Source organism: Dromiciops gliroides, chromosome 6 (assembly GCF_019393635.1).
Source record: "Dromiciops gliroides isolate mDroGli1 chromosome 6, mDroGli1.pri, whole genome shotgun sequence".
Taxonomy (NCBI): Eukaryota; Metazoa; Chordata; class Mammalia; order Microbiotheria; family Microbiotheriidae; genus Dromiciops; species Dromiciops gliroides.
In genome coordinates, this window is record NC_057866.1 from 26,793,794 (window position 1) to 26,818,671 (window position 24,878).

At 44.6% G+C, this 24,878-nt stretch overlaps 1 protein-coding gene and 1 pseudogene across 1 annotated transcript; both read right to left on the reverse strand.

The window, feature by feature from the left end:
- Positions 1–255: 255 nt before the first annotated feature.
- Positions 256–24,321, reverse strand: ACCS (1-aminocyclopropane-1-carboxylate synthase homolog (inactive)). Its single transcript, XM_043971334.1, is given in 16 exon segments — positions 256–579; positions 581–642; positions 1,790–1,943; positions 2,409–2,551; positions 2,789–2,930; positions 3,041–3,086; positions 4,052–4,141; positions 4,521–4,621; positions 5,309–5,386; positions 6,614–6,711; positions 11,420–11,486; positions 13,422–13,491; positions 15,410–15,480; positions 16,647–16,706; positions 21,312–21,542; positions 24,194–24,321. Coding segments are annotated over 15 exon segments (1,569 nt in total). The 5' UTR covers positions 24,194–24,321; the 3' UTR covers positions 256–423.
- On the reverse strand, positions 7,713–8,932 carry LOC122730879 (annotated as a pseudogene).
- Positions 24,322–24,878: the final 557 nt, after the last annotated feature.

Here is a 24,878-nt window from a genome sequence, read left to right on the forward strand (position 1 = left end):
AAGTGGGTGACTTTGCACAGCCCTCCTTCACTTGATTCCAATTCACTGCAAGTCATGGCATCACCCCATGTCATGGTCCTCCTTGGGAATGAAGGACAAACAACAACAACTGATGTGTGTGGACCGCTTGGCTGCCCAATAGAATCTAAAGAAGAACAGAGCATGTTTTGCTTTGTCTCCATACCCCCAGCACCTGGCACGGACCCAGCACTTAGCAGTCAGCTTACTGATGGAACAACGGGAAAACAGCAGGACTCTCAAAGAAAAAGCTTTTATTTTGCTTTGACGTTTCAAGAAAGGGGTCAGGGTTCCCAGGGAGAGAAGGGAGGTCTGCTTTGCCAGGTAGTTCCCTGCCCATTCTGCTTGGGCAGAAGGAGAAACAGAAGAGTATCATATGTGACAGAAAGTCCAAAGTTCAACCTTTCACCCAGGGCCCGGCCGCCCCAGGCTTCCCTGTGGCCATTTGCTCGTCCACTCAGACAGGTGAGGGAGTCTTGTTTCCTGCCCGTACTTAGCATCCTTGGGCTGTGAATCAGAGGCCACCTCCCCTAGACTGACTGCTCTTCTCCAGGGGCTGGCAAAGTGAAGGGGTCTTGGCCACCTGGGGCTCCTTCTCAAGCACCTTACGGATCCGCTGCATGCCTGGGGAAGGAAAGGAAGGACCAAGGAACATGGAGGTGCTAGTGGGGATTGGGGAAGGAGGGGGTTAAGGAAAACCGAGGGGCCTGGGCTTTTAAAAGGGGCTAGACCAGTCACAGGGGAAGTACTCCTGATGGAGTCTTCTTTCCATCAGGCTCAGCTCTGTGGTCATCTTCAGCATGAAGCCTTCACAGATACCCTCTGCTAAGAGTGCTCTCCCCCATCCTCAATCTCATCTATACCATTTGTTTCTGGGTCTCCTCTCTGCCCCATCACAAATGAGCTTGTATTTTAGCTATTGATGCCCCAATCTGATAGAATGTACACTCGCTGAGAACTCCCAGCTGCCTCGTACACAGCAAGCACTTAATAAATTTGAATTGATTGACCAGTATCTTATTTCCCTTAGTAGGCAAGGAGCTCCTTAAGGGCAAGACCTGCTTCATTTTTGTCTTGTATTCCCAGCTCCTATCATGGTGCCTGGCATATAACAGGAGTCTAATAAATGCTTGTTTAATGGATTTTGTCTTTGTATTCCAATTTCTGAGGAAAGGGGCTTGCACATAGGAAGCATGTAAGAAGAGTTAGTCAAATTGAATCAAATAGAAAGACTAAATCAATGAATGAATCGATTAATGGCAGATAGATGAAAGAATTATTAGGCAATTACTTTATGCTAAGCACTAGGAATACAAATCGAAAGGAAGAGAGGAAGGAAGGAAAGGAGGAAGGGGGAAAGGTGGAAGAGAGGAAGGAAGAAAGGACAGAAGGATGTAAAATAAGGAAGAAAGGAAAGAAAGAGGAAAGGAAAAAGGAAGGTAAATAAGGAAGAAAAAGGAAGGAGGAAGAGAAAGGAAGGAAGGAAGGAAGGATGTAAAATAAGGAAGAAAGGAAAGAAAGAGGAAAGGAAAAAAGGAAGGTAAATAAGGAAGAAAAAGGAAGGAGGAAGAGAAAGGAAGGAAGGAAGGAAGGAAGGAAGGAAGGAAGGAAGGAAGGAAGGAAGGAAGGAAGGAAGGAAGGAAGGAAGGAAGGAAACACTTATTAAGTGCTCAGTATGTACCAAGCACTGTGATAGGCACTTTGCAAATATTATCTTGTGTGAAGAAGAGAGGAGGGGGCTCAGGGTCCAGGGGAAGGGTGAATCTCTCACCCAGCTGCAGCCTGTGCATCTCGTCCGAGAAAACAAGGCGGAACCAGCCGGGTTCTTTGCACTCAAAGGACTTTCCACAGAACAGAAATACCTTATGGTCTAGGAAACGATGCCACAAGGAGAACTCCTCCTCAAAGGTGCCCGTGGGCAGGTACTAGGAGCAAGTCAGGAGGGTTAAAGAGAAAAGTTCAAGGGCAGCTCCTCCCACAATCCCTCTTGGTCGCCCAACCTCCAATCTCTCCCCTCTGACAACCATCCTTCACACAATTTCTGAGCTGACATGGGGCTATGAGAACATTCCTACTTACAGTGCTCCCTTGCTCAAGGTCTAGTGGCTCCCTATTGCCCCTAGGCTAACACTCCTCAGTTTGACATTTACAATCCTTCACAACCTGGATCCAGATGACTTTTCCAGGTACATTGTTCATTACATGAAACTTTTCCTGATCTCCACCTCCCCCGACCTACTTGCCAGTTTTCTCTCCTATCCAGAATTACTTTCCAATTATTTTGTATATTTTTTGCATTTATCTATTTGAATTTTTAATCTTCCTCCCCTCCCCCACTGTAGAATATAAGCTCCCTGGGGGCAAAGTCTATTTCTCGCAAGGGTCCTTACCTTTCTCAAGTCAATCCAGACAAAGAAACCAGCTTTGGCCCTGAGGAAGGGGACGTTCATGGTCTCCAGCTCCTCCGTGACGTAGGCATGGGCAGCCCTGAGTCGGGCAAGGTTTTCAGAGAGGTATACCTGGTCGATCCAATCTGCTCAGGTGGAAGGGAGCCCCAAAGAGAAATTGAAGTACCCCACCAATTCTCCAACTAAAGCATCACCCCTCCGGTTTTAACAGTAGAACCTTCTTCTCCCTTCCTACTTTCAAGACTCATTACAGCAGGGAAGATGGGCAAATCCTACTGTGTGTAGAGTTTTCCACACCTCTCCCTATTTTTTTTACTGGGCCCAAGATCCCCAGCTTCGGGTCAGAAGCCCAGCTCTGTCACCTCGGTCCCGAAGCAGCTGCATCAGCTGGTACTGGACAGTGCCACAGATGCCATGCAGACGACCAAGGGAGGCCACAGCATTGGCTACATCCTGGTTCTCTGTGTATAGGGTACCAAAGCGAAAGCCTGAGATGCCAAAATCCTGTAGAAGAGACAATCTGAATGGTGGCCAACCCTTCCCCAACTCTGAGGGGGAAATTCATTCTTTCCTTCACCCCAATGTCCCTGAGTCTGGTCTGATGAGGGACTCACCTTGCTGGTTCCCCACATCACATGGGTCCTCTGGGGATCAGGAAGCCTGGAGCAAGGAGATAGATGGATAGATAGATTTATATCTTTATATATATACACACATAAAGGAATAGAAGATACAATATGATCAATATGATATAGTAGAAAAAGCATATGATGCCCCTCGGTACTGGATAGATGGATGGATGGATGGATATCTGCATGGATGGATGGATGGAAAGAGGGAGAGAGGGATGAATGGAGGGAGGGAGGCAAAGATGGAGGGAAGGAGAGAGGGATTTGGGCCCTAGCGTTGACTATCATTGACTTTCCATAGAGCTCTGGATAAATCACTTCATTTCTCCTTGTGAATTTTCCTTATTTATGCTGCCCTGTACAGTTCAAAGAACCCAGTGGCTTTTCAGAACCTGAAGACCCCAGGTCAAACACATTCACTAGCTGTGTGACCAAAGGCAAGTCAATACACCTCTCTAAACCACAGTTCCCTCATCTGAGAAATGATGATAATTCCCCAACATACTTCACCAAGACCCAGTGAGCTAAGGATGACAGCTGGCATTGATAAAGTACTTCAGAGTGTGCAGAGTACTTTATTTACATTAGATAATCTGAGCCCCAGAAGAACTCGGTGACTTAGGTGCTGTTATTGTTCCTATTTTACATATGAAGAAACTGAGGCTGGGAGAAGTATGGAAGAAATATGACTTGCCCAAGGTCACACAGAGCCTCAGAGGTGGGATTTGAACCCAGGTCCTCAGCCTTCTTTCCACAACATCATGGTAGCCCTCAGAATGAAGTCCCCTGTTGGTTTTTACTGGAAGTCATCACTCAAGAGAAGGAAGCCTCAGAGTGGAGGATGGGCAGGATGTGCAGGACGCATGAAGATGGACCATAGACAAAGGTTCTCAGATGATAGAGTAGTCACTCCCACATTACACATGCTCTAATCAGGAGTTTTCTAGGGAATGGGGAATGTGTCCCAGCTCTCAGCAACGCAGCCTTAGATCTTACCTGTCCATGCCCAGGACACTATGGAACATGGCGGACTCGTCAAAAACTGACAACATGTACACCTCATCCACTATCACGTGGAGCTCATACCTGGGTGGAAGAAAAGGGCAGACAGTAAGAGGGCCCTGGGGCTCCACCATAGGCTTGGTGACAGAGGATGATACCTTTGCCCTAATTGCTCATCAAGGGATACCAGGGACTCCATGGTCTATCCCAACATCCACAGAGCAATCTCTCAGTGATCGGCCACTGCTCTCTTTCTAACCTGGGGGTAGGATTGGTCATTAGACAGTCCCTTGCCCCACTCTGTCCCAAATCCCTCATCTCCAACCTACTGGCAGTAGGTAGAACCCATATGTTGGGAAAATGACTCTTTGGTTCCCACCAACACGTACGCCAAGGCCCAGTACCTGAGAGCTTCACATTTCCAAGTCTAAGTGGGGGTGGGAGTGGGGAGGGGACACCCCACCTCTTTGCAAACTCCAGGTACTCCTGCAGCTGTTCCTGAGAGTAGATGTAACCCAGAGGGTTTTGAGGGTTGATGAGAATGAGGCCTTTGACGTTAATTCCCTGAAATAACATGAGTAGTGAGGAGGAGAGAGGGAAGGGGAGGGAGCAGGAAGCCCCTGATCCACTTCCATCTGCCACCATCACCACCATCACCCCCCATTGCAAGAATCATGACTCAGGACAGTGTCACTGAATTATATAAAACTGTTGGAGATGGAAAGACCCTTCAGAGGTCAGAGATGGCTGGGGGTACAGCAGATAGTGATGGCCTCGAATCTAGAAAATCTCCATTCAAATCCTGCCTTGGAAACTCCCTCAGATGTGTAGACCTTCCCACCTGACCCTCTCTCTGTCTCAGTTGCTTTATCTAAATACAAAGAAAATACAACACCTCTTTCTGAGGATTATCTTGAGAATCACATGAAATAATGTATGTAATGTGCTTTGCAAATCTTAAAATGCCATGTAAATGCTAGCTATTCTCATCTCTGAAGAGAGAATACTTTCATTTTACAGATAAGGCAACTGAAGTTCAGGGCAGGAAAGTGACTTGCCCGAGGTCACACAGCAATCTGTTGTAGAAGATAAATCCTTATGTGGTCATGCTTCTCACCATGCCCCCACATCCCAAGTGACCGCACAAGCCTCAAAGCCTGGAAGGAATCAGCCTCAACAACTAGAGGCCATGCTCACTTTCCATCAGCCCACTGACTTCCATCTACAGGTTTTGAGCCGAGGTCCACATACTTCAGACTTGGCTCCCTGAAGGGCTTTCTCCAGCTTCTTGACCGTGAGTTGGAAGGGGTGGCTGTCCATGCCAGTGACCTAGAAAGACCTTTCAAATCAGTTGTGCTAACTCCTCTTAGCTGACAAGACCCTGAACACTGAGTACTCCCTTCACCCTTCCTCCCCATACTTCTATAGCTCCCTGTCACCCCTGGAATTAAAAATAACCTCCCCTATGTTTGAGTTCTAGTGGGTGGGGGGTGGGAATGGAGGAAGAAGAGAAGTTGGAACATTTTTTTTTAAATTGATGTTAAAATTTGTTTTTACATATATTTTGGAAAATAAAATTCTATAAAAAAAATAATAATAACCTCCCCTTCCTAAGCCTATAAAAGCTCATCTCTTTCCTCATATTACTCTCCTTCATATTCCCTACGGTCTCGCCAAAGCGGCTTGCTTATTGCTCTCTCAAACACAGCTTCCATTTCTTGTCTCCTTGCCTTTGCATTGGTACCCCTGAAACGCACTCCTTCCCCACCCTGACCTCTCTTGCCAGACTCAGCCCAGGTGCCATCTTCCCAATTCCCACAGATGCCAGGAGTGGCTCCCCCAAAATCCTTTATATATATTTTTGCATATACTTTGTACTTATGATACTTAACCGCTGTCTGCCTCAGTTTCCTCATCTGTAAAGATAGGGATCATAATAGCACCTGCCTCCCAGGTAGGATGGGATCCAAGGAGAATCAAATGAGTTTGTGAGGTGCTTAGTTCAATGCCTGGCACATAGTAGGCACTATATAAATGCTAGCAATCATTTCTTTTTATTATGTTATAGTATGTCCATGTTCTCACCATATAGAACGCAAGCCTGTTGGAGGCAGACAATGATTCACTTTTGTCTTTGGAGCCCAGCACAATGCCTGGCATATAGGCAGTGCTTAGTAAATGCTTATTGATTGATTGGAGGAACTCCCTTTCACATATAGGGCTATGCCTGGTGAATATTCACAAAAGTATGTGTCCTGCCCTCCCTACCTTGCCATTAGAGTATAAGCTCCCTAAGGACAAGACCTTGGCATTCCATTTCTTCTCCAGAGGATTGAGCTCCAGGGCCACTGAGAATCCTAATGAATCACCTTGGATCAGCCCTGAGCCATTTGGAAGGTGATACATGATTCCACTCCCTTTCATCTCTAGTCCTGGCTGCTTCAAATGCATTGTCTTCTCCACCTTAGTGCCCATTTCAAAATTCAGGAAATTCCCTTTTCTCCTGGGGGTCCAACTGCAAAGCCCAGGTCCCATCTTCGAGTCCTGACATCTTACCCTGCTGTCCAGGTGGGCATAGACCAATCGAACATTCCCATAGAGATACACATGTTGAGTGATGGCCCCATAATAAGGAGTGGAGATCAGAAAAGCCTCTGAAAGTAAAAAGGCAGAAGATCTTGTCATTCTAATGGGATTCCCCCCAACCAGTCCAGTCAGCTCTCCTTACCGCATCCTTGCACTCCATCTCCTGGCTCATCCTAACTGTCTCTGTCTTTCAGGAACATTTAGTAAGAGGTTTTTATTCTCTAGGAGATTTTCACACACCCCCAACACTCCATCCCCAAAGTTGAGACCCTGGAGGTCCTAGAAAGCAGTGTTGTACAGTGGAGTGAGAGATTCTGGGTTCAAATTCCAGCTTGTGTGACAGGCCTTGGCAACAGACTGGATATCAAAGGTGAGAGAGAGTGAGTTCAGATTTTACTTGAATTCAGATTTTAAATGAATGAAGGATTTTGCTCGACTATACATATTTGGCTGTTGGGTTTTGTTTTTGGTTTTGTTTTTTTGAGGGGCAATGAGGATTAAGTGACTTGCCCAGGGTCACACAGCTAGTCCGTGTCAAGTGTCTGAGGCCGAACCTGAACTCGGGTCCTCCTGAATCCAGGGCCGGTGCTTTATCCACTGTGCCACCTAGCTGCCCAACTATGCATATTTATTACAAGGATTTTACTTTTCTTTTTTCAACTGGAAGAGGAAGTGGGAGAAAGAGAATGTAATTTGTGTTAATAAATATAAATTTAAACCACTATTTTAAAAAGAAAAAAATGAAATGATAGGGTTAAACCTATCACCTCTAAAGTCTCTTCCACCTCTAAATCTATGATTCTATAATGATATTTCTGACCCAGGGGAATTTGAGCAGAAATGTTGGCATCAACCCTTTTTCCCCCTGCTGACAACGGATATTTTATCTTGAAATGCAGTATAGTACAGTGAACAAAAGACCAACACAGTTCAATGGGTACCCCACACATAATATCTCAGTAATACATGCAAATTTACCAATAAATAACTCGATAATTCAATTTTGGATTCTGTACCATAATAATACATAATTAATATACAAATTTCATAATATATATTTAAAATTCATTTAGAAGTAGAGTCCTTTTGGGGTGCCTTCATATTTCTTATAACGTGCATTGTCTTTAGATTTTTTTGAAGTCTTCATCTGTTACTTTCATTCTATGTTCTAAGGCCATTAGATGAGCCTCTGTACAAATTGCTTTGATATCTGCCCCAGACCCGTTATCATTAGCCATAATGAAAACCTCTAAAGTTACATCGTCTGCCAAAGTCACTCTGCTTATATGAATCAGAAACATGCACTTCTGGGTCTTTTCATCCGGAAGAGGGAACTCAATCTTCTGGTCAAGACATCCTGGTCAGACTGGTGCTGGATCCAGAGTTTCTATTTGGTTTGTGGCCAGAATCACTTTCACATCCTCCCTAGAGCCAAACCACTCCAACTGATTCAACAGTTCCAATACTGTTCACTGAATTTCTCCTTTTCCCCCTAAATCTGAATCGTACATTTTGGTCCCAATGGCATCAATTTCATCAATGAAGACAATTTATGGAACGTGTTCCTCATCTACTCAGTACAATACTTTTCTTTCTTTCTTTCTTTCTTTTTTTTTTGGTGAAGCAATTGGGGTTAAGTATAAAGTGTCTGAGGCTGGATTTGAACTCAGGTCCTCCTGAATCCAGGGCCAGTGCTCTATCCACTGCTCCACCTAGCTGCCCCTACTCAGTATAATTCTTAACAAGTTCGGGCCCATCTCCTAAGTACTTCTGTATAAGCTCAGAACCAACAGCCCTGAGGAAGGTTGCTAAGGTTTCTTGAATCTGGTTATCCAATTCAGCAATATCAGCATAGGCCTCCTGTGGGGCCATCTCCACTTTCATCACCATAACAAGGTGATCTATGTCCTCCATCAGAACTCCTATTACAGCAAGAACCTTACAGCTACGGACAGAACATCCTGGTTCTAGAAGACCCTTGTCTACAAATGACAGAAAGCTTACATAATGCCCTGATCCCACCAAGGCTGGGTCCTTGCAGACTTCAGGGTCCCTCTCAGATCATCTACCTTTAGTCTTTCTTCCTCTTGCTTCTCTTCCAATGGTTTCACTTGTTCTTGACTTCTGAGGAATTCTTCTTCCATGAGAGGATAATTTTTAATTCTCTCCAGTTTCAACAATTTTAGCCCACATTGGCTGTAAGGTGTGGCAATTCACTGGCAGTATCTCATCTCTGTTTTCTTCTCCTTTTTTCCCTAGTTGGAGCTGAAGGCTCTAATTCTTTTTCTTGTCCTTGGCATCCCCAGTACCACGTCCACTGCTCTGACTTTGACCCGTCATGCTCCCAGCTTCCCTATGGTCTCCTCCAACATCAGAAATCCACCAACGCTTTTCAACATTATTGTTGTGACAATGACATTCCATTGTGAAAAGCAGTGATGAGATTATAGGATCATAGGTTTGTTCCTCTAAGTTGAAACCCATGCTTTGACTGATGAGGGAACTGAGGCCCTGAGAGGCCCAAGGTCAGGCAGGGAGTAAGTGGCAGTTCCAGGATTTGTACCCAGGACCCCTGACTCTGAAATGAACACTCTTTCCAATGCCTCACTATACGGTCCCTCTAAAAATCAGCAACCATGTTGTTGTTTTGTTAACTCTTCGTGACCCCATTTGGGGTTTTCTTGACAGAGATATTAGAGTGGTTTGCCATTTCCTTCTCCAGCTCATTTGACAAAAGAAGAAACTGAGGCAAATGGGGTCACACAACTAAGAAGTGTCTGAGGCCAGATTTAAATTCAGGTCCTCCTGACTCTAGGGTTGGCACTCCACTGTACCACTTAGCTGTCCCTCTTACATGGTTACTCTGTTGGAAAGGAGCTAGATCCCTGAATGGGAAATAAAGATGATGGCACGACTCCTACGTCCTATAGGCCATTGGTTTCATCCTAAGCCAATCAATGAGTCGAACTTGGAACCCTACCTGGCTGAGCTCCAAAGCAGGGTGCTCCTGCCACAACCACCTCTAAGAGGATTATTGGGCCACATACACAGCAAGCAGCCTCTCTGCCCCCACCCTGCCCCTAGCAAATCCACTGTTAGTACCCTCTTATTGAAATGATCAGACTTCCAGGAAAGCAAAAAGACAAAGACTGGGGACCCCTAACCTAAATCACTACATTTCTAGGAATCCAATTTTTCCCATTGAACAAGGACACCTGTCCATTGTTAACTACTGCATTAACATGTATGTAGATGCATATACATACATGTGCATACATACTATTCGGGTATATACGTATGCCTATACATGCATGTATGTGCATACATGTATGCAAATGTGTATGCACACACTCTTTAAGGTTTAGGAAATTGTTTTCCTCACAATAACCCTGGGAGGTGGGGAAATGGAACTATTACTATTCCCATTTTACAGATAAGGAAACTAAGGTTTCCAGAGAGGAAATCAATTGTGTGACATTACAGACATAGTTAAGTATCAGCACCAGGATGTAAAAGCAGCTGTTTCTGATTCCCATTCCATTTCACTTTACATCTCATGATACTAATAGGATATAATAAAAAGAGGACTGAATTTGAAGTCAAAAGACTTGGGTTCAGACCCCAGTTCTTCTATCTACTACCTGTATAACCTTGGGCAAGTAACTATGGACCTCAGTCTCCTCCCCTACAAATTAAGGAAGTTCAACTAGATAAGGGGTTCTTTTTTTTTCCCCCCGGTAAGGCAATTGGGGTTAAGTGACTTGCCCAGGGTCACGCAGCTAGTAAGTGTCCACTGTGCCACCTAGCTGCCCCTAGATAAGGGGTTCTTAACCTTTACTGTATCGTGGACTCTTTTTTTTTTTTTGGCAGGGCAATGAGGGTTAATTGACTTGCCCAGGGTCATACAACAGTATTGGAAGTGTCTGAGGTCAGATTTGAATTCAGGTCCTCCTGAATCCAGGGCCAGTGCTTTATCCACTGCACCACCTAGTTGCCCCCCATGGACTCTTTTGACAGTGTGTAGTGAAGCCTATTCAGAACTAGAATAATGCCTTGTTGCCTACATTCATAATTCAAAGAAATACTAAATTTCACTTAGAGGTCAGTGAAAATAAAGGTATAATTTTTTCCCATTCAAGTTTATGGAGCCTCTAAAATCTGTCTTCATGAACCCTCTAAAATCTGGCCAGACTCTTTGGTTGGGGAGTGGGCGTATCTATGAACACTAGATTAAGAATTCCTGGGGTGTGGGGCAGCTAGGTGGCGCAGTGGATAGAGCACCGGCCCTGGATTCAGGAGGACCTGAGTTCAAATCCAGCCTCAGACACTTGACATGTACTAGCTGTGTGACCCTGGGCAAGTCACTTAACCCCCATAGTCCCACAAAAAAAAGAATTCCTGGGGTGGCTAGGTGGCACAGAAAAAAAGCACCAGCCCTGGATTCAGGAGGACCTGAGTTCAAATCCAGCCTCAGACACCTGACACTTACTAGCTGTGTGACCCTGAGCAAGTCACTTAACCCTCATTGCCTGGCCAAAAAAACAAAAAAGAAGAAGAATTCCTGGATTAAATGCTCACTAAATTCCCTTTGAGATCTAAATCTATGGTCTAATGGTCCAATATTCAGAGAAGGCATTAGAGAAAAGGAAAAATCATGCTCTCATTCTTGATGTGAAGGTTACTCCTTGAAGCCTAGTACCTGGAGCACTATTGCTTGCTCTTGGTCACATCACAACCCAGATCCCCGCACCCCATAGCTGAAGAAAGCTCACTCACCCCCTGGATCACACAGGACTGTGGCCAAGATAGAGAAGAGGGAGGCACAACCATTCACTACAACCACCTGTGAAGACAGAGGAAGAAAGCGGGGAAGAAACAAAGGAGGGAAGGAAGGAACAGAGGGAGAAATGGAGGAAGGAAGGGAGTGAGGGAGGTAGGAAGAGAGAAAGAGAGGAAGGGAAGAATGGAAGGGAGGAGGGAAGAAAGGGAGGAGAGAAGGAGGAAAGGAGGGAGGGAAGGAGGGAGAAAGGAAGGGAGTGAGAAAAGAAGGGAGTAACATTTATTAAGTACTGAACCTATAACGGCAGGCACTGTGCTAAGTTATTGATAAATACCACATCTCAGTTCCATTTTACTATTATTATCCCCATTTTATAGTTGAGAAAACTGAGGCAGACAAGTTGCCCAGGGTCACCCAGCTCACAGGGGTCTGAGATCAGATTTGAACTCAGATCTATCCTGACTCCAGACCCAGTGCTTTATCCACTGTGCTACCTAGCTGCCTCTAGGTAAAGATGAGACAAAGATGAGGGCATCTCCAGAAACAGAGAACTTTTGACAAAGAAAAGTTGCCGTCGGGAAGGGAAATTGACCCCAAAATCCCTTCCTGCTCAAGCTGAGCTCCTGGGTCAAGTGAAAACAAAGTTGAAGGGGTTCTACTTGACAGAAGGAGAGATGAGGACCTTGTGATCATTTCAAGGGCACCTCAGATTAGGGGATGGGGTGCGGGGGAGGGTATATAGTTCCAGGAAGAGTCACAGAGCAAAGTGGGAGAGAGAATCACAGCTCGACCCTGCACTGCTCCCATTTCTTTTTATTTATTTATTTATTTTTTTTGCTGGGCAATGAGGGTTAAGTGACTTGTCCAGGGTCACACAACTAGTAAGTGTCAAGTGTCTAAGGACAGATTTGAACTCAGGTCCTCCTGAATCCAAGACTGGTGCTTTATCCATTGCACCACCTAGCTGCCCCTGCTTCCATTTCTAAAAGCCAACTCAAACAAGACCTCCTCCTCCATGAAGCCCTCTCTGATCCCCTGCTTTGGTTCGTATTCCCTCCCCTCCCTGACCTCTTCACCTCATTTGTTTTGCTGCTCTCTAATGCACTTATCTGGTGAAATTATACTTATCAAAGAGGGCAAGACAGTGTGGAATGGGTGCAGCCTGCAGTGGTAGAAGGGGTTTCTTCACTGAGAGTTCCCTAAACCAAGGAAATCACAAGTTCAATAGAAAAAAAAAAAAGAATGATGAAGGGAGGCAGCAATGGTGGATAGAGAACTGAATTAGGAGTCAGAAACACATGTGTTCAAAGCCAAGTCTGTTCATTACTAGCTGTGTGACCCTGGGTAAGTCATTTAACTGTTCCTGCACAATGCTTCAGGTCCTCTTTCTCTCAACTAGAGATAAAGAGAGTACCTTCCACAAGGTGCTCATGAAGACCACATGAAACAAGATATGTAAATGTCAGCAATTATAATAATAATTTTCAAAGTGCTTGTGACTTGTTCAAATGAGATAATATTTGTTAAAGCCTTATTACAGTGCCTGGCATATAGTATATAGTAGATGTTTAATAAATGCTTGTTCCCTCGCTCCCTATAGCACCATAAACCCCATCTGAATGGGGAACAGCTTATCTAAACTCTGCATCTCCTCTGGTGCACTACATAGTGTTTAACAAGGTTTATTGTCAGATGAGATGGATGGATGGATGGATGGATGGATGGATGGATGGATGGATGGATGGATGGATGGATGGATGGATGGATGAGTAGACATAACATGGATAGATGGATGGATGGATGGATAAATAAATTCCTCCTACTCAAAACAGGAGAAGGGAGATAAATCCTTCTTCAAAAGTTGCTAATACAAAGAACTAAGAATAAATGCAGCTAGGCCAGGCTTCTACCCACCCACTCACCCAGAGAGCATACCCATTACCCTCAAGGACCCCAGGGGCAAAATTCAGGAAAAAGCTGAGGAACAGGATCACCCACATTCTCTGGTTTGAGGGGAACAGGGGCCTTGCAGTAGTGGGACAGGAATCCAGCCACCTCATTCCGAAGCCTATGGAACAAACAAACAAACAAGCACATGGCAATGATGGATCTCAAAACCACATCATGACAATGCCAAAATACTTATGGTGGAAAATGCTCTCCACATTCAGAAAAAAGAACTACGGAGTCTGAATGCAGACTGAAGCATACTATTTCCACTTTTGTGGTTGCTTTTTTGTTACTGTTCTTGTTTATTCTTTCTTGCATTTTTTCTTTTGTTCTAATTAATGTGGAAATATGTTTAACATGATAGTAATGTATAACCTACATCAAATTGCTGGCCTTGGGAGGGGGGAGGGAATGGGGGAGGATTTAGGAACTCAAAAAATATCTTTACATGTAATTGAGAAAAATTTTAAATTAACATTAAAAAAAACACATCACGTTGGTCTTACAGGTTCCTCCCAAAGCTTATGGAGAGTTCTATCTCTGGAGGCCAAGGTTCAAAGGTCCTTCTAACCCTGACAATCTCAGTTCTAAGGTCCCTTCTGGCTCTGACAGTCGTTCTCGATAAAAAGCTGGAAAGGAACTAAGAAGTGATCTAGTCTAACACTTTCAGTTTACAGATAAATTAGAGAGGCTGAGTGACACCAGTCACACCAGTAATAGAGAGAATAAGAGTAAGATAAGAAAGGACAAGCAGGATGATTTCAGAAAGGCCTGGAAAGACTTGTATGAACTGATGTGTAGTGAAGTGAGCAGAACCAAGAGAACATTGTGCACAGAGACAGCAATATCGTTGGATGAAGAACTGGGAATGACTTAACTTTTCTCAACAATACAATGATCCAAGACAATCCCAAAGTACTATTGATGAAACATATTATCCACCTCCAAAGAAAGAACTGATATGGATGGAACACAGACTGAAGCAGGCTATTTTTCACTTTCTTTCTTTTTTTATTTTATTCAAGTTTTCTTACACAAAATGACCAATATGGTAATGTTTTACATAATTGCACACGTATAACCTATATCTGTTTGCTTACCACCTCAGGGAGGGGGGAGGGAAGGAAGGGAAGGAGGGATAAAAATTGGAACCCAAAACTATAAATAACAATGTTTATTATTTTTTAAAAGAATAAGAATATCTAGCATTTATACAGCACCTGTGTCACACACTGCACCAAGTGCTTTACAGTTATCATCTCTTTTGATCATCAAAATCAGTGAGGGGGCAGGTAGGTGGTGTAGTGGATAAAACACCGGCCCTGGATTCAGGAGGACCTGAGTTCAAATCCAGCCTCAGATATTTGACACTTACTAACTGTGTGATCTTTGGCAAGTCACTTAACCCTTGTTGCCCCACCAAAAAAGAAAAAGAAAAAGAAAAAAACCACTGAGGGAGATAGGTGCTCTTATTATGCCCTTTTTGACAGAAAAGGAAATTGAGGCAAACAGAGGTTAAGTGACTTGCCCTGGGTCACACAGCTAGTAAGTGTCTGAGGCTGGATGTGAACTCAGATCTGATTCCAGGCCTAGTTGTCTTTCCACCATATCATGCTGCCTCCCTGAAGAACTCTTCTAGATCTAACATTCTCTGTTCTAAGTTCTAGGTTCTCTCCCAGCTCAAATATTCCGTGTTCTAAGGTCTCTTACAGCTCTAACCTTCTAGGAGAGCACATCCAGGATTTAGCACATAATAAATGTTTATTGACTTATTTAATGGCAGGGTTCTAGGTTAGATTCTCTTTCAGCTCCAGTATTTTAGGTTCCAAAGTGTCTTCTGACTTTAACATTATGTTCTTTCCTAGTCTTGGGTCCCTTCTCTCACTCTAAAGTTCCTCCTCTGTCATAGGCGGCATTGGACTGGACACTCTCCAAAGCCCTGCCAGCCCTAAATCCTGTGACCCTAAGAGCCTTCCCCTTCCCTCCTCCCCCAGGGTCCCCAGGTCTCCAAAGCAAGGCCGCCGGGAGCTACTTACCACATGTGTCCTTTCCAGCTGGGATACTGCAACAAGGAAGGCTCGATGTGGCACATGTCCCTCTGATTCAGCTGCCAGAAAAGAAGACACAGCAGAGCCGTGAGACCTCGGCAGACCCACAGCCCAGGGGCAGCAACGGCCTCCCAGGTCCAGATGAAAAAAGGGCAAGCACACAGGCCAGGTGATGGAGAAGACACATGCCAAGGGCATTGTACCTGAACCTGTCCCACGCCCTTGAGTCGCTGCTACGGAACACTCCCCGACCGTCCCCAAGCGACTCACAGAGATGCCGCTTTAGCTCGATCACTAGTTTGTGATGTGGAATAGCAGAACGAGCCCTGGATCCCATCCTGGCTGTGCTCCCTATGAGCTATGTAACTTCACTTCTTTGAGATTCAGTTCCTTCATCTGAGAGGAAGCATGGCTTTCCTGGCATTGAGGGCCAGCCTCCTGAATTCAGGAAGAGGAAGGTCCAAGTTCTGCCTGTGGCCGACATTGGCTCTGCCACCCTGAGTCACTCACTTAACCAGAGAACATACCAAGACTTTCCAGCCATCAGTGGGCCTTGGTAAAAGAGCTTTCCTCACCAGGCATTCCCTATGCCAATGGAATCACCAGCCCTAAAAAAATATTTGGGGCTTATAATATTTACCCTAGGGACCTCACAGGGCTGCTGTGAAGAAAATGAGAGAACGCTAGAGAACTTGGTAGAGGCTAATTGTAAACTTCCATCAACAATGGGACTCTAAGTCCCATGAAGGCAGGGACGAGAACCCTGTGAAGCACAGGCAACATTTCCCTCATTTTACAGATGTGGAAACTGAGGTCTCCGGAAAGTAAGGACTTACTCAAATTCACAGAGAGAGAATAAGTAGGTGAGTCAGGATTCAAACTCAGGCTTTCTGACCTCAAATCCAGTTTTCTCTCTACCATGCTCCCCTCACCACTCAACCACACAAGAAAACGTGCCCATGCACACACACGCATACACACAGAGACACACATTCACACACACACACACCCCAGACAGCATCCTGTCTCTGTTCACTGACCTGGCCTAAAACTCTTCTTTGTATCTCATGCCCTCTCACTCTCACCTCTGGCCATCCCTTTAAAGGCCATACCCACAATCAAGAAAAAGAACTGTGATATCCCCCTCGGACTTTTCTGGGCTATTCCCTGGAGAGATTCAAGGGAAAGGAGCCTGTATATCTTCAGCTGGACACCCAGGACTCACCCGACTGGACAGCAGGTCAAAGCAGAGCTTGTTTTCACTAGTGCCAAAACTAATGATTCCCTGGAGGTGGGAGAGAAAGAAGAGGAGGGGGTGGATATGGTAGAAAGGGGGAATAGGCATGGTAGAGAGGGCTGCCTCTGCAGGGAGGGAAGAGCCCACCCTAATCAATGCAATGGACCAGCAGGCATTGTAACCCCAACAGACAGATCCCTCTAATCTTTGAGTATTTCATTCTCATAGGAGCAAAGTCATGGGGCCAGGGGTAGCTAGGTGGCACAGTGGATAAAGCACCAGCCCTAGATTCAGGAGGATCTGAGTTCAAATCCAGCCTCAGACACTTGACACTTACTAGCTGTGTGACCCTGGGCAAGTCACTTAACCCTCATTGCCCCACAAAAACAAAACAAAACAAAAAAACCATGGGCCCTCCTGATGATAATGATGACAGCTATAATTTTTTTGACATCTATCATTTATATGGTTCTTTAAGGTTTGCAAAATAATTTTTAGGTGTTGTCTCATTTGATTCTCACAACTCCATGAGACAGATGATGATCCTCATTTTCTAGAATTTAATTTTTTGAATGAACAAAAGTCTACTTTTCTCTCCCTCCTACCTTCCCCATGCCCAATGGGAAAAAAAAGAAAACCTTTGTAACAAATATGCATATCCAAAGAAAGCAAACTCCCCTATCGGCCATGTTCTAAAATTCTGTCTCAATCTGCATCTTATGTTCATCACCTCTCCGTCAGGAAGTGGGTAGAATATTTCATTAATGGTTCCTCTGGAATCGAGGTTGATCATGGCATTGACCAGAGTTAAGTCTCACAAAGTGTTTTGTCTTTACAATGTTGCTGTTATCGTGTTACTTGTCCTCCTGGTTCTGCTTACTTTTGTGAGATTTAAAATTGGATATTAGATCATAAATCTCCCCTACTTAACTTTTCCCTTAATTTATCTCCCAGACTAGTAAATGGAAGAAGCTTCTGGTTTTCTAGATAGAGCCTTTATTGCATATAAGGTGCTGTTGATTAGAAGGATAGGAAAATAGAAATACAGTACAAATCGTCTTAAATCTAGGCTTAGTCTATATTCCTTATAAAAACTCACCAAACCAAAAAGGCCACCTTTGGAGTGAGGGAGACCGTCTGTGCCGCCCCGCCAGGAGTCCCGCCAAACAGGCAAAAAGGCCTACTCTCGTTCTCTCCACCCCGGAAGTCAAAAAAACCCGGCAGGCAGTCTGACATGCGCAACAGGCGGACTGTACCCGGCAGGCAGTCTGACATGCGCAGCAGGCGGACTGTACCCGGCAGGCAGTCTGACATGCGCAGCAGGCGGACTGTTCATCTCCTCCCCAAAAGGGTGGTCCTTGAAAAACTGGCGTCTTTCAGTATCCTAACCGACTGTTAAAACTTTCATATTTTACCACACTTTGCTCTACAAGTCAGTTTATACAAATCTCAAGTTTCTCTAAAAACATTGCCTCCACCCATTCTTACAGCACAATGGTATCCCTTCACATTCACATACCATGACTTGTTGATCCTCACCCCTTCCATTCACCAACTGATGGGCACCTCCTTGCTTTCCAATTCTTTGCCATAAAAAGAACTGCTATAAATATTTTTGGAATGATTCTCATTTAACAGATGAGGAAACTGCTCATCTGTAAAGTGAAAATGCTGAGCTAAATCAGTCATTTCCAACCTGAACAAAGAGGAAACTCTACAAAGGGAGAATGAGTTATTACAAGGGGTCCTCAAATTCATGTGCAAACCCAGAAATAAGTCAACATCCCTTCTGAATACTTCATAAATAATGTCTCATACATAGAACTATTTCTCAAAAGTATGTATAATGAATGCAAATTTGTCTTGATATGTTACTAAAGAATAATACCTTTTATCATAATAGGTCTTTTCAATTAACATATTTTACTAGTAACTACTGTCACATGTGTGTCCGCAATATATTTTTGACACTTAAATGGAATCTTCATATTCAAAAAGTTTGGGAACCACTGGGCTAAGTGATCTATCTCTAAGATTCTTTCCAACTCTAATGTTCTTTGTTCTAAAACTACTTTCTAGTTCTGACAGTATTCAATCTAAGGTTTATTCCAGCCGTGATATTCTATGTTCTAAGGTCCTTTTCACTCTCACATTATGTTGGAAGGGCCCTTCCAGTTCTCACATTATATATCTTGTTTTGTTGTTGGGTTTTTGGGGGTTGGGTTTTTGTTTTGTTTTGGTTTTGGGGGGAGGTGGGACAATGAGAGTTAAGTGACTTGCCCAGGGTCACACAGCTAACAAGTGTCAAATGTCTGAGGCTGGATTTGAACTCAGGTCCTCCTGAATCCAGGGCTGATGCTTTATCGACTGCGCCACCTAGCTGACCTCACATTATATATCTTAAGGCTCCTCCCAGCTCTTACATTCTATGTTCTAGCTTCTATATTGTGGCTCTCACATTGTGTCCTAAGGCTCTTTCCAGCTCTCACATTCTATATTCTAAGATTCCTTCCAGTTCTGATATTTTATGTTCCAAAATTCCTTCCAATTCTAATATTTCATGTTCTACAGTCCCTTCCCAGATGTGCCATCCAGAGTTCTGTATTATAAGGTTCCTTCCAGCTCTGACAGTATAATGTTCTTAGATCCACTTTTCCTGATGTTCTGTGTTCTATCTTATTAGTGGCTCTTCTAATTCTAACATTCTGTTGTTCTTTATTAAAAACCTAGAGCTCTGGGTCAGGGCTGATACATACAGGGGAGTCACAGGCATTGCTCCTGGGCCTATAGAAATGCCAACAAGGTCTTGACTCATTAAAAAGTAAGGTCAGGGGGGCAGCTAGATGGCGCAGTGGTTAAAGCGCTGGCCCTGGATTCAGGAGTATCTGAGTTCAAATCCAGCCTCAGACACTTAACACTTACTAGCTGTGTGACCCTGGGCAAGTCACTTAACCCCCATTGCCCCGCAAAAAAAAAACAAAAAAACAAAAAACAACAACAACAACAACAAAAGTAAGGTCAGGAATGGAGGTGGGGTGGGGTGAGTGGTTACTAGAAGATTGGGTGGAGTCAGCTAAGAAAAAATAGAAGGCAATTTTATTTTTATACTGGGGAAAGTAAACTTAGGGAATACATCACCTCAGTTGGTGATACAGGCTGAAAATATAACTACAGCTTCAGAAAAAAAAGTTTAGATAAATTCATGGATAACAGTGCCATGTAATCATTGTGAGAAATCAGGATATTGGTGGGGAGGGGAATCCCTATCTCTTCGTCTTCATTTCTTCCTACAAATTATCCCTTGTTGATGCTAAGAGAGGTAATTGGACTAGATTAAGGGTCATTAAGCTTTTAAGGGAAAAGAGTCATCTTTTTGTAATAGTTCTACTACATATGCATATACATCATATGTCATACTTTTATTTAATTTGTACAAGTTCACTCAATCTAATGGATGACTCACCTCCATTGCTAGTGATTTATTGTTTCTGGTCCACAATATATTTCTGAATTACTTAGATGAGTCAACATATGGATCCAGACTTGTTCCTTTATTATGGCTAAAAGCCCTAAAGGACGTACATGGAAGCGAACAGGGCTCAGGTTGCTGACCCCTGGATGAGATGGATTGGGGAATCTGACACAGATGGTGATTCTTACCTGGAACACTCCAAATGAGGCTCCTGTTGATTCACAGTCTCAGGAGAGGAAGGCACCTCAGTGGCCACCTGGGCCAACCCTTGCCCAAACAAGAGCTCCCTCTGCACTACTCCCAACAAAGGGTCATCCATTTTTCTTATAGACCTCCCATGAGCCAGAACCCACCACCTTCCATGGTAGCCCATTCCACTTTTGGACAATGCTAATCATTAAGAAGTTTTTCCTTACAATGAGCATCAGAAATCTGCATCTCTCCCACTCATGTCTCCTCATTCTGCCTTTTGAGGTCAAGTAGAACAAATCTCATCCTTCTTCCATATCACAATCCTTTAAATATTTGAAGACAGTGACCGTGTCTCTCCCAAACATCTCCTCACCCAGTTAAACATTCTTAGTTCCTTCAACCAATCCTTGGCTGCTTTGTACTAGAAGTTTCTCAGCTTGTGGTACCCTGAACATCATGTAACAGCCCAGATGTGGCCTGAACGGGGCCAAACACAGCAGGACTATAACCACCCTAGTCCTGGACACCATGCCTCTCTTAAGGCCAACTAGGTGCTGATACCATTTGGGGCTGCCATGTCACTCTACTGTCTCATCTTGAGCTTCTGGTCTACTAAAAGTCCCCAGATCTCTATCACACAAACCAAAAAGGCCTGGCCACGCCTCCCTCTTGTGTAATTTGTTTTTTTAATCCAAGGCTGACTTTAGATTCATCTCTGTTAGGTTCCATTATATTAGCTTTGTCCATTGCTCTAGATTGTTGAGATTTTTAGAAATGGGATACCAAAGTTCTAATCAAGGTCAACAACTGGAGGCTTATTAGAGCAGAAGATCATCCAGAGATCTGCTCTGAAGTTAAATAATAAATTAGGAGACCCCCAAGTTGGCAAGAAGAAGCTTGGGCTGGTAGCAACCCTACCTACTCCTCACCATCTACTCCCACCCCTACCAGGACTTCTCCCTGAGGTTTACCAGGGCAGGTGCACTCACATTAGGGTTCTTGTCTTCATCATACTTATCCAAGCAGTAGGTCTTATACACTTCCTCAGATGCATCCCGAAAATATTTGATGATGCTTCCTCGAGAAGAGAGGTGTGGGCTCATCTGGGAGAAGCTGGCCACAGGATCACCCAATTCATAGGAATCCAAGGGTTCCTCATCTGTCTTCTCAGAAGACTCACTGGCCAGGCCTCTGGCCTCCTGCTGAGAGATTCCAAACATCTGGGAGAAGATAAAGACGCAGAACTTAAAATCATGCTCTGGTACTTTTCCTGGGATCAAAGAGAAATTGGTTTGGAAGCAGGGGTGTGCAAGTAAAAATTTAACAACCAACCTTCCTCCCCCAAAACCCAAAACGTTGTGTTGTGGTTTTTTGTTTGTTTGGTTGGTTGTTTTTTTGTTTTGTTTTGGTTTTTTGTTGTTTTTTTAGGGAGGCAATTGGGGTTAAGTGACTTGCCCAGGGTCACACAGCTAGTAAGTGTTAAGTGTCTGAGGCCGGATTTGAACTCAGGTCCTCCTGACTCCAGGGCCGGTGCTCTATCCACTGCACCACCTAGCTGCCCCTGTTTGTTTGTTTTTGATGAGGCAATTGGGGTTAAGTGACTTGTCCAGGGTCACACACCTAGTAAGTGTCAAGTGACTGAGGCTGGATTTGAACTTAGGTCCTCCTGAATCCAGGGATGGTGCTTTATCCACTGTGCTACCCAGCTGTCCCCCAAAATGTGTTTTCAAGATTAATCCAGGATAGCTGGGTGGCGCAGTGGATGGAGCGCAGGCCCTGGAGTTGGGAGTGCCTGGGTTCAGATCCGGCCTCAGACACTTAACACTTGCTGGCTGTGTGACCCTGGGCAAGTCACTTAACCCCAATTGCCTCACTAAAAAAAAAAAAAAGATGAATCCGCATTACTGGTATTTTCTTCTTAAGTTTAAATAACCAACAAAACAATAAATCAAGCCCTGCTTTGTAGTGCTGGCAGATGATATGTGAATATGCTGAAAATTTAACAACTGGTTCTCTTCTAACCCTGTTCCAGTTGACTCCAGCACACCTCTGGCTGGAAGCCATGTGAACTCAGTCCCTTAGCCACCCTTTTTTCCCCTGCTTTTTCCTTTAAATTCATGCTGAATGATAAAACCTTAATTTTTAAAAACCAAATTACCAAACAATAGAAAAGTAACCTTTAATAGCCCTCTGTAACACTCCCGGTTGGAATCCATCTTGTTCAAGGTGAGTGTGGCAATTTCTTTTTTTTTTTAAGTCTATACTAACCTATGATATGGATGAGGGTCCTGAATTCGAGTTCCACAAATTCCATCCCAGCTCTGACATTCTCTGATTCCATAAGATTCCATTAGCACTGAATGCAAGGAGGCAGGGAGGAGGCAGGAGGCTGCTGGCTAAGGTGTGTGCTGGCGGGGGCTTTTCATGCAAACCTCCCTCTTCCCAAAACCTAACAGAGTGCTTTTGTGTGCCTAAAGCTGGGCTTCCACTCAACAGTCCCTTTATACAAGTTTACTGAACTAACTCTGTTCAACTTTATGATCCTAAAAAATGAGAAAAGCTTTGGGCCTTTCTAAGACAGAAGAGATGTATAACATCAGGAATCCCCAACCCAACAAGAACTTTGCCTCAGTTTCTCTCTGAGTTCTAAGGAAGGCCCACCAGTTAGAATTTGTGGGAGAAGCTGCCGACAGTCCCTCCCCCCAACCCGTCTATTCCCAAGAGGCAGGAAGAAAGAATCCCTAGCAGCTTGGGAAGGTTTAGAGAACAAAAATGCCATTCATATTATATACAGCAGAAGCAGAGAGACGGGGCTTACAATATGACTTAATAAATATTTGTGGAACTTAACGGAAACAGTTTCAGGTTTTAAGAGTGGCCTAGGTCACTATGAGTTAGTAAAGGTGCACAGGGTATGAGATATAATAATAAAGTTTAAATTAAGATAGAATGAAGAAAGAATCCCATCCGCTAAATGCGCACACTCCAAGAAGTCACCAAAGCTAATGGGGGGGGGGGGGGAGGCGGAAGGAGATGTGGCTATAAGTGGCAGGAAAGCCTACAGGCATCCTCTTCTTCCTCATTGAAATGTAGCTTGGGTGATAAAGCACGGGCCCTGGAATCAGGAGAACCTGAGTTCAAATCTGGCCTCAGACATTGACACTTACAAGCTGTGTGATCCTGGGAAAGTCACTTAACCCTCATTCCCCTCCACATACACCCCCCCCCAAAAGAGAAAGAAATGTAGTTTGTGGGAAAAAATGGTTCTTTGACTATTGGGGAGGGGAGAGCGAATCTGTGATTTCACTGGTATCGGGAACTCCCGGTGGGGAAATTTCCTCCACCAAACCGAATGCCACCCTCTCTGAAGTTACGAGATGCACCAACGGTCACACACGGCCAGGATATCAGGCACAGGACACGAGCCTGGCACTTGCCAGCTCACAGGGCAGCCTGGCTCTCCTCTGGCTTCTAGACTAGAATTTGGAAGATGACCCAGGTTCTGCCATCAGCTGTGTGGGACAAGCCGCATCTTCTTGATGGACCTCAGTTTCCCTCTCTGCAAAATGAGGGGGTCCAAATGGTCCCTTCCAGCTTTGACATCTCGTGACGTGTCTGGGGGTTGGGGGGGCGGGGTTCGTTGTTTGGGGAGAGAAGAGAGATAGCATGCCAATACACAGATCAGTACTTCTCTGCAGGAGGCTTGACCCAGTCGCGTCCAGGATTTAGCCCACACTCTCCAGGAACTAGAGGAATTAAATAGGTCATTAGGGAGACCCGGGAGGTGTCCGAGCGGAGGAGGAGGGCGAGTGATCAGAGAAAGTCCACCCTTCCCCCAGGCCGAGGCGAGATCAAAACTGAAGAGACTTACTTCTCACACCAGGGTCCTAGCCGAGCTCCAGGGTATTGTCGTGTGCCCAGATCAGAGAGAGAGAGGAGCCCGGAAGAGGCGCTGCAAGGAAAGAGGAGGAAGGGGCAGGCGAGCTCAGCCTGTTTTCGCTGGGCTCCGCGTGGGAGGAGCGCCCAGAGCTACATTAGCCAACCTGCCCGAGAGTCTCCAAGTGGAGCCCAGCGGGGCGGGGCGGGGCCGGGCTGGAGGAGCCCCGGGACAATTCCGCTGAGGTTTTGGACCGCCACCGTGCTTTTCGGTAGCCTCCTTACCCACTTCCCAGAGGTTATTGAGGAAGTCGGGGTAAACTGGGATGTTGGGTTTTTAAAAAATTTTCTTTTGTTTGCTAAATGAAAATCAAGTCCTGTATGACTGAATATTCAATAAAAGTTCACCTTTTAAAAATAAATCAAATTCCTTGGGTGAACACACTAATAAGGTGTATTTTCCACACCCCTGGTCACCTTGCTCTGCAAGTCTATTTTCCTAACTCTTATTTGAGGACAAGCTTAGACATCACAATTTCACGTCATTCAGTTTCGTTTGTCTTGTGGCTGTTGTGCTTTTCAGTTCAATGTTTGAAGTCAGCTCGAGCATTTTTTCAAGTGATTTTGAATCGTCTTATGTTTCCTCTTTTATACGTGATCTGGTTCATGGGCATGTCTTG